At 46.4% G+C, this 10,576-nt stretch overlaps 1 protein-coding gene across 1 annotated transcript; it reads left to right on the top strand.

The window, feature by feature from the left end:
- The first annotated feature begins 1,507 nt into the window (after positions 1–1,507).
- On the top strand, positions 1,508–10,084 carry LOC103653335 (uncharacterized). Its single transcript, XM_008680267.4, has 6 exons — positions 1,508–3,516; positions 3,640–4,073; positions 4,207–4,365; positions 5,021–5,093; positions 9,232–9,390; positions 9,612–10,084. Exons 1-6 carry the CDS (start codon positions 1,723–1,725, stop codon positions 9,702–9,704), a joined length of 2,712 nt encoding a protein of 903 aa, XP_008678489.1. The 5' UTR covers positions 1,508–1,722; the 3' UTR covers positions 9,705–10,084.
- The last annotated feature ends 492 nt before the right edge of the window (positions 10,085–10,576 follow it).

Genomic DNA, 10,576 nt, shown 5'->3' with positions numbered 1-10,576 from the left:
ATTTGTGCAAAAAATAACAAAAATTTGGACATTTGTTATGGGCTCACATAATCATTGTTCGGACACACGAAGTGCTTCGCAGTGTCCTCATCGATGACAGCACGATCTCTGCAATCGCATTTAGGCGGCGAGTCTATTTGTCTTTTTGTTGCTACCTCCTTCTCTGCATCCGTCATTGGTGGAGGATTCGGGGGAGGAGGTAACCAACGCTTAAAACGCTCATGACTAGTCCTTCTATACAACCAATTTGCAAAAAAAGATATCGATGGTCAAATTTATCAGGACCGTCGATCCACTGGAAAAAGAAACACCTCAGGTGCTCCTACAAAAATGGAACGAAGCATTAGTACACATCTAGTAAACAATATTAACTCACAAGTCATAAGCTACGTACGTTAAAACCGCCACAAAGGTAGAAGCAAGAGCATTCGTGTCTTGATGTTTGGATTGACATACCCAAGCCGGTCTGCCACAGTCACAGCTAGGCACAGGAGGAACATGAGCATCCTTACTAGATACATTTGAATATAATTCCTAAGGACGACCTCTCTTCTGCCACAACGCCTCCCGGTACATGTCTTTCATCTAAGAAACGATTATATATTAACACAAGTATCTAATAGACTGTATAATCGGATTTCACAAACTATGAAATCAAATGTAGCCATCATATGAACTATACTATATATCCTAGTGACAACAATCAAAACTAATAATCGAAAAATTACAACCCAATATACAAAACGAATCAGTAAGACACCATACCTTGGTATACAAAGTATTCCAACTCGAATCTTTGAATGAAGCAACTTTGAAGAAGATTTGAATGGAGGGAAAATGAGCTCCTCTCGGCCAACAGAACGACCGATTTATAGGCCTCCCTAGCTCATCGCCAAGATCTGTGGCGCCGAGCTAGGAGGCCGCGTCGGCGCCACGCCAGCCCTAGCCGCCGGGAGCCGCCACCATCATGTCAGAGCTCGCCGCCGTAGCTTATGGCGCCGAGTTTCAGGTCCAGACCTAAAATAAGTCAACCAGAGGTCTAAATGCATATTTTTATCATAAAAAAGTTAAAAAAACAAAAAATTCGACGCAAACAAGGAGTTACAGTTGCATCCTCGGCGCCATAGCTTATGAAGCCAAGCTTCGGATCCAGATCCTGAAATAAGTCATCCAGACATCTAAATATATATTTTTATCATAAAAAAGTTAAAAAAACAAAAAAATTCGCCGCAAACAGGGAGCTACAGTTGCATCCTCGGACCGGGAGCGCAGGCAGGCTGGGTCATTGTGGCAAACACGGCCAAATAGTCCACGTCCACTGAAATAGTTCTCGGTTCTCCGGTCCGTTTCTTTCTCTCCGGTCCAGCGCAACAGAGTGAACAGACAGTCCAGCAAGGGCAAGGGTTTCCCCGCGCGCCCACGGCCCAAGACCCGAGGCCCAGAGACACAACGACCGTACGGCGCCCCACACGAGGCGACGCCCCCGCTCACCGGCACCCGTTTACGCGGGAAAACCATTAAAAAAACAGGGAGCGAACCGCCGGCTCGCCAAACCCCGCGCCGCCTCCGGCTTCCTTCCCCTGGAAGCCTCCTCCCCTCTCGCGCCGCTCCAAAAACTTGCTCCAACTCCCGGCACGCGCACCCAAAGCCAAAACCCCTCGCGTCGTCGGCCGTCGCGGACGCTTCCCTCCATCGTGCGTCTGCGCCGTCACGTTTTCCGCGATGCCCCGCCCCAGTTCACGCGCCAAGGCGGCATCACCGCCGGAGGCGGTGGCCGGTGCCTCGCAGCGCACCCCTGCGCCGTCCCCGTCCACCTCCCTCCGCCTCGGCATTGGCCCCGTAGCCTCCGATGACAACCGCGGCGCCGGATCCCTCGACCTCAAGCAACCCGCCGCTGGGCCTCGCCGACACAGCCTGCGCCTCATGGGCGCCGCCCTCGGCCTCGGCCTAGGCCCGGTCTCCCACCACGATGACTGCGGCGCCGGATGCCCCAACCTCAGTCCTCCCGCCGCCGTGCCTCCCCGACGCAGCCTGCGCCTCGCGGGCCCCGCCTTGGGTACTCCAAACACTCTCTCCGCTCGTGACGGCAGTTCCTCCGGGTTCGGGTCGGGCGGGAGCGAGAAGAGGTCGGGGAGGGCCCGTGCTCGAGTCCCTGCCTCTTCGCTTGCTACATCCATCTCGCCGAGGACTGGGAACTCCAATAGCGATGGCGGAGGGTCGGGGGCGGACAGGGTTTCCGCGAGCGGCGACAGCTCTGGCGGTTCGGATCCCTTCACGACCCTGCGGTCAGGGTTTCGGATCGCGAAGCGTCGGATGGAGGCGGGTGGGGAGGCGGAGACTGGGTCGTCTCGTCGAGGACAGGTGCATAACGAAATGCTGCACCAACACGTGGACACGCCGACGAAGCGGTGTAAGACCATATTGGTCGGTGGAGTGGAGACAGAGCATGTCTCTGACACAAAGGGTGATTCTGATGAGGATTGTATGATGCTGGGTCCAAGTGGGACCGAACTGAATTATGTTGCTACGAAGACTGAAAAGGGGGATGTGGATGATCCTGCCAATGCAAGCAATGGAGAATCTCTGCAGACGCATAATCTGTTACCGGCAGCAAATGGTGGGGTGGTTGAGCAATTAGTATATGCTTCAGGAAGTCCTGCAAGTTTTGAAGCACAAGTCTCTGCAGATATGTGTCTCAAGGAAGGTTCGAGCCAATGCAGTTCTAGGAAGGAAGGCAAAGTGAAAGAGAAGCTTGTTTTGGGGAATAACAAATCTTGCGCTTATGCTAATGTGGGCTCTGCAGTCGATACCTGTTCCCACAAATTCAACCCTGATAGCAAAGGAAAGGAAAAGATGGTTGCAGAAGATAGTTTATCATCTCTGACCTCGAGCGAGGATGAGCCAGATTTCGATCCAGTGGATTCCAAAGAGACTCAGCTCAACTCAGGATCAGTTTCTGCTTCTATGGAGTCATATCGCAGACAAACCGTAAAAGAAAGGGCTATCAAGCTGGCCCCTAAATTTGCATTCTTCAAAGCAGATAAAGATGAGCATAGTGAAGATGACGATGAAGAGTTAGAGCCTGGTCCTGACACTGAAGACTGGCCAGGCCCATTTGCAACTGCGGCAAGGATATATGAAGAAAGAGAAGCTAAGTTGAGAGCTCGAGAGTTGAATTCTTTAAAGCTGGACGAATCTGCAAACAGGGTCATCCGTTGGTCGCCTTCAAAGGATAGGAAAAATCTAGTACAAGCTCAAGTTGCTCCATCACTTACAAGTGTATGCTTAAATACCCTTGCGGAACATTCTGAATGGATTCAATCGCTTGAAGGTGTCCCAGAGGAGCTAAAGCACAAGCTGTTAAAGATTCTGTGTGATTCCAGGAAGATGAATACTCATCTTCTCAATAAACTATTGTGTGACAGTCCTACAGAACTGCATCTCAGCGAGTGTTCATGGCTGAGTGAGGATGACTTTGAGAAAACTTTTGGGAAATGCAGCACTGAAAGTTTGCAGGTACTATTTGTTTACTCTTCAGTTTCTGTGATATGGACACATTATTTATTCCTTTCAACAAGACCATATTTCTTTTGGTCAAATTAATTTGTGAGAACTCATTCAGCGTTTGTCTTAATGTAGGATCTACAGCTTGATATATCTGGGAGATGCATACCTGACTACATATTGCCAACTACCTTAGCTAAGGTTCCTAACTGCATGCCATTGTTGAGAAAAATATCTCTGAAGGGAAATTATCGACTTTCTGATAATGGTTTAGTCACAATCATCTCTGCCGCGCCTTCTTTATGCTCCCTAAATCTGTGCGAGTGTTCTCTTCTCACTTCATCTGGAATCGATATTCTTGCAAACAAGTTATGTTCAGTTCTTAGAGAACTCTATATAGATGACTGCACAAATGTGGACGCTATGACGATTCTTCCTTCTCTACAGAAGATTAAGCATCTAGAGGTTTTGTCAATGTCTAGAATACAATCTGTTTGTGACAAATTTGTGAAGGGGCTCATTCCTGTACATGGTTTAAATCTGAAGGAGTTAGCATTTGCTGGTTGCTTGTAAGTCTTTTCAAATTTTCTCACTTTAGGCAATGGTTTTCTTTTGGAAGAATCAGTACCACAGTCATTACTATTATGCAAAATATATAGAAGCAACATGGAGCTGCATATCTGACTTGCTATCTAAATGTAGGAAACTTACCTCATCTTCCATCAAGACTATTGGGGAATACTGTCAAAAAATAACTTCATTGGACCTTTGCAACTTGAATCGGCTGCGTGACTCAGCAATGATGCATCTTCGTGGTTGTAGGCTAATAAGGAAACTAAAGCTTCAAAGAAATGCATTCAGGTGTGGCCCCACTTCCCCTGTTTTTTTGGTTGGTCCAAGTTTGAATACCCCATTGCTAAGCAGAATTAAGCGTCGATTTTTTAATGTGTATCATTGCGTATTATTGTTTTCCATACTCAGATGCATAATGATTGTTATGCATGTATTATTTAGCTTCTTTCTAGCGTTCTAACCATTTTATCTATGCTAACTCATTTGCCCTTTCTATTATGTCTTTGTATTGTAGAAGTGCTGATATTTTTTTCTGACTGATCGTAATGATGGTCCAAGAGTAATATATCATGACCCTTTTAATCACTTGTAGCACTAGTTCTGCCATTTGTATAATTAAATTCACGCTGTTTTAAAGTTGATGAATTACTTAGAACTGATAGATTACACAGGAAAAGGGAACACAAATCACTACTGTAATCTAGTGACTCTTAAGTTGATTTCCATGCTCCTGAAGATGTCCTCGAAGTTGACATCAGCAAGGTTTAACAGTTTGTGTATTATGGAGCTCATGTGTTACATTTTAGCAAAAAAAATATCACCCATTAATTCATTTGATGGTACTCTTATTTTTTTCTTGATCAAAATATGTTCTGTTGTTTAACGAGATTGCTGCATATTCTTTCTATTGTTATAGACTTATAATTTTGATCCATTATTACAGTGATGAAGCTGTGTCTCAATATTTGGAAGCATCTGGAGGATGCCTGACTGAGCTAATGCTAAACAATGTTGAGGTAATTTATCCATTCTTTCTCTTCTTGAGTATGTGGTAATCTTTGAATGATATAAATCTTATTCTTGGGAGCACCCTTATATTTTTGTTTAGACGTGCTCCCTTTAGTATTTTTCCTTTTTTTTGAGCAAGAGACCTATACCACATAGAGTGGGATAAAGCTTTTTATGGATTAGTTTGGAGACAGTGTAATTTGAACTTAGGTTGCATTAATAATGTGGAACAGACACAACATGATGTGAACATAGATGTAAATTACTATATGAAGATCTGTTACTGATAAAAAGGGGTAAGTAAACCTTTGGATGGCATTACAGACAACAATTGTTTGTTGACTAGACAGGAGCATTATAATCTGCAGGGCTTAGAGAACCAATAACATGGTACTTGAATCAGGAGAGGTACATTTCATTTATGCACTCAGTCTTCAAGCTGGAACTTAACACGTGCATATTTGAACATTTCTGGTTTGGTGTAAGCATATAACATGATTTTTGAATTTTGAGAGACATTTGATTGGGTGTAATGGAGAGTATGAACAAACTGCAAATCTACATTTGGGCATGGGCATGTTTGAGTTTGTTCAGACTGGGTCAAACGTGCATCACTATTTTATGTGGTGGCAGTGAGAACTAAGAACCAATCTGATGTATCTTCAGTTATCTGAAATTGTTTTTAACCAACTGCAAATCTACATTTGGGCATGGGCATGTTTGAGTTTGTTCAGACTGACTCAAACGTGCATCACTATTTTATGTGGTGGCAGTGAGAACTAAGAACCAATCTGATGTATCTTCAGTTATCTGAAATTGTTTTTAACATGAAAGTTTTATATTCAAATTAGGGATCTGTTATTTTGACCACTTAGCTAAAATATCTTTGTTCCATATAAGTTCCGTGGTCCAGACGGTAAAACTTCTAAAGATGCTGGCTAGGACCTGTTTGGATCCATGGTGCTAATGGTTAGCAACTAAAAATAGCAAGTGTCTCGAAACACTCGACTACTAGTATGTGTTCTAACCATGAGTATGTTTATGACAAGTTGAAGGTTGCTACTAGGTGCTAATCAGGGCCATACCAAGCAATTTTAGGCCCGGTGCGAAATACAATATGGGGCCTAAAATGTCTTTTATTCCATTGTATAGCAACATGTTTTTTATAATGTTAAGAACTATGATACACATTCATGCTATTGCTAAAAAGCACCCTGTTAGAGTATATTAGACAACTCCTGATATGGTTGGTTTAGGATTGATTGTAATCCCGAGATACCTTCCTTATATCTAGGATAGGCTTCTTGCCCTCCAAGCCATGTACTCCTATATATTCTCCCTATAGGCTCAATGCAATACATCCCACACATTATACACATTCTCTCCTTTCATGGTATCACAATTTTAGGTTTTAGTTCCAACAGACGTCTTTCGCTGCCACCGCTGCGCCGCCCTCGGGGAGATCATCTCGACGGGGGCAGCACCCTCATAGGATGCGTGATCGGTCCCTCTGATTTGTTCGTGCCCATCGTCGTCATCGCGTCAAGTCGAAGTACCAGCAGATCGGAAAACTCACCGTTGGCATTGCTCGGATCACCCCTCGTCGACCTGCACCGGCTGGATCCGGCACCTCCACACCGTCATGGTGATGGTTGTGGCCGGGTCGAATCCTCTCCGCCGACTGGGTCGTGCGCCGCCATGGTGGCTGCTCTGACTCTCGCTGCTGGCTGGTCCTGCCGGAGCTACGCGCCAGGCTTGTGCGCTCGCGCTGGAGCCGTGTGCCCGCGTCGGGGACGTTGTGCCCGCACCAGGGTTGTGACCTCGCCTGGCTGCGCCGCGCTGTGGCCACACTCGCTCGCTGCCGGGGCTGGGGCTGCCAGGCCGGGTACGCATGGTCATGCCTTCGGGCCGCACGCCCGCAGGGGACTCAGTACCACGGTGAATTCTCCAGATATGTTGTTTGTTGCGTCTTTTTTTTGTTTTCTGGTAAGTGATTGGGTTTGTGTCTCCATCGCCCACTGCTAGTCGACTTGCGCGCCCTTGACATCGGCTTCAACAACATCGGTGTCTTCATCTTCTTCGACGGTGCAACTGGCGTAGCATGCGGCATAACCAGAATGCATGTCTGTATCGCGCCTCTTCGTCTGCACATCCATCTATGTCGGCTCGTCGTCGCCACCACCGATCAGGAGGCTCCACCATCGACATCACCATCGTCGTCTTCGACTCGCACGCCGTCGGCCTGATCAACCGATCACGGGCGAACCATACTACCGAGACGTTTGTCGTCCATCGCGCGATGCTTCGCCAGGCAAGAGGGTCGTCGTTGCGTCTCCTCCACGGGCAGCAGCATCGTCGTTTGTCGTCAACCAACACCGTTGTATCTACATTGCCGTCGACTTTGTTGGTGTGCGTCTCCTGCGCACGGTTTGAGCAAGTTGTTCGACACATGCGAGCTGCGCCGACACAGCCGTTATTCTGCGTTGCGGGTCCTCCTGCATGCTGCGTCAACACCTTCCGCTGGTGGCTCTCGCCGCCGCAACTCCAGGAACCTCGATGGGTCTCCACGCCTACCCCTTCGCTTCGTTCAGCACAACCTCGTCGCTAGCATCATCGTCTCATCCTCGACTACTTCGTCTACTCCGCTCTGACAACCGTGCGTTGCGCCGGCACTCCCGTCGTGCTGCATCACAACTATCACGGAGGCCTTCTCTGCTGGTCCCTTGAGATGTTGGCACATATGGTTGGGGCCCTCTACCTAGTACATCCGGTACTGGCACCACCGTCACGTGCATTCATCCACGACACGTTTCTAGGCTTGGCAAACCTGGAACACGCATCGTCCGTGGCTGCTTGACGCGTCGCCCCCGGCATCGACACCCTCATCTGCCTCGACGCATCGCGCCTTTGTCTACGGCTGCTTCTCAGCGCCACCGTCACCACGACGTCCTCTGGCGCGCGTGGACCTTCCCGCGTGCTGCACCAGCGCCCGCGACTTGTGCGAAATGTCTTCTACGACGTCCTCGAAAGCTTCCTCGACAACGGCTACCCTACGCACGTCACTTCGACAATGGTTCTGCGACCTCGTCCTTGGCTATCTCGACATTATCGGCACAAAGGGTTATCATCTGCATGGGTTACTCCAGTCGCAGCATTTGCACCGGCGTTCCGACTATGGGGGGGGTATATCTCCATTATTCTCCAGTCTGTTCGTTCGTGTTGCTAACGCTACGATTCCGGGGGATGTTAGAGTATATTAGGCATGTTAGAGTATATTAGACAACTCCTGATATGGTTGGTTTAAGATTGTAATCCCGGGATACCTTCCTTATATCTAGGATAGTCTTGCCCTCCAAGCCATGTACTCCTATATATTCTTCCTAGAGGCTCAATGCAATACATCCCACACATTATACACATTCTCTCCTTTCACATCCTTTATTTTCTTATAAAAAAATAAATAAGTCCATGTTTCATAAATCGAACGTGTTACATGTGAATATACAGTACTACTTCTACATACTACATTAGATCATTTAGATAATCACATAATTAGATTCAGTGCAAGAGCAAAAAAGAGTACCCATAGTCCTGTACCTGTTCCTGTTGTGGACGAGTTCAGTGATTCACGATCAGAGGGCGAGAGGCGAGAGTGTAGCCTGCTGCTAGAATCACTGCCGATGGCCGAACCCGATTTGCAACCATCCATGACCCAACTGGCAGCCACGCTGGCTGGATGATGGTTTGGGTGGACTAGGACACTAGGTATGGGCGAGTCAGTGCAGGCGGCAGCTACTGTTCTTCATACGTGTTTGGTTTCCAAGGATTTTTTTTTGCCAAAATAGAGTCCAGCTGGGGACCCTAGAATTTTTGGTGCCTTGTTCAAGCTCTCCACTTGCACTTGAGCCTTATGGGCCCTGGTGCTAATAGTTAGCGATGCCAGGTTTAGTAAATCCATAAATCCAAACAGGCCATGATCGTTGGTTGAAGTACATAACAACCTAAACTGCCATTCTCTTTATTTTGTTTGTTTCTTCTCGATGTGACTGGGAAATTTTATTAAGTTTGTTAGCACGTGCTGTTTCCTTGACCAATTTTGGTGATGTCCACCTCATAATTAGTTCTCATCTGACGCATTTCATTTAGGTTGGAGACCTTACTGCGCTTGCAATTTCTCGCAAGTGTTATGTTTCATTGGAGGCTCTGGATCTTTCCTTCTGCCGTGAACTGACAGACGAAGCTTTGGGGCTGATTGTCGACAGCTGTCCATCATTGAGGATTCTTAAGCTATTTGGTTGTACCCAGGTATGGTCTTCCTAGCAAAACGAGCAACTGTCTCAACAGTAAACATAAATAAATTAGTTCCTGTAACATGTTCTTTCTGTCAGCACTTCCAATCATGTTCTTTATGTCAACCGTAAACATAAACAAGGAACACCTGATCATCGTTAGTATCATCCGAGTAAAGAGCATCTGTTGTTTGGGGGCTTTGAAACCCGTGTTCACTGTGGGCTATTTCGTTGCAGGTCACGGATTTGTTCCTCAAGGGTCACTCGAACACATCGGTCAAAATCGTCGGAATAGGAGGGAGCATACTAGTGCAAATGGATAGCCGTTAGTTTGATTGGAGAACGACACTACATTCTCCTGTTCATTCAGTTATCTAGCTTAGGATTCGAGGCACTAAAGGTCCTCAATGTGGCTGCAGCACTAAGATGCCATATTCCCGGGACAACGGAATCGAAGGGAAAAGAAAATGGAACATGGCTGCAGCACTAAGCAGAACATCAAACGCGGAATATTTTGTGAACCTACCTTGCTTATACCAGTTAGCAGTGTAGAGATCTTTCTTGAAATGCTTTTGTTTTTCTTGGTTAACGTTTTTTCTTGAAAGGTTTCTCGGTTAACTTGAAGCAGCGTAAAGTCTGATGCTGCATAATGCAAACTATTGATAAAAAAATATTTTTATTTGTTATTACATTACAAGGTTGGATCTTCAGATTCTTGTTCAGAATCATACGCGCTAAGCTTACTTCGAGCCGAGGTTATAAAGAACCCCTCATTTCTCGAATGAACGGAGCCCTTTTGCTATGCATATCCGTAAGCGCGGAGATGGCGAAGGCAGGAGGCAGCTAACCACTGGCCGTGGGAGCTTGCCCCCGGTCCCATCCCAAACTCTATCTGACTTGCATGTTTTATCTGACTTGCATGTTTGGTTCGCTGCCCAACTTATCACACTTTGCCTAACTTTTTTGCCTAAAGTTAGTTCTTCAATTCGAATAACTAACCTTAGATAAAGTGTGGCATAGTTAACCACACTTTGTCTAGCTTCGTCCCAAATATAAGCCACAGTAAGATCTCAATGTTAACTGCTAATTTATTTTATAATGCACTACTTCCGTTTCAAAATAGTACTCGTTTTAGCTCTTGGTTTTTATATCTATTCAAATGGATGAAAATGAACTTAAACACATATACAAAACATACATCA

Source organism: Zea mays, chromosome 4 (genome assembly GCF_902167145.1).
Source record: "Zea mays cultivar B73 chromosome 4, Zm-B73-REFERENCE-NAM-5.0, whole genome shotgun sequence".
Lineage (NCBI taxonomy): Eukaryota > Viridiplantae > Streptophyta > Magnoliopsida > Poales > Poaceae > Zea > Zea mays.
Note: the sequence above shows the minus strand (reverse complement) of the source record. Positions and strands in the feature narration are given on the sequence as shown.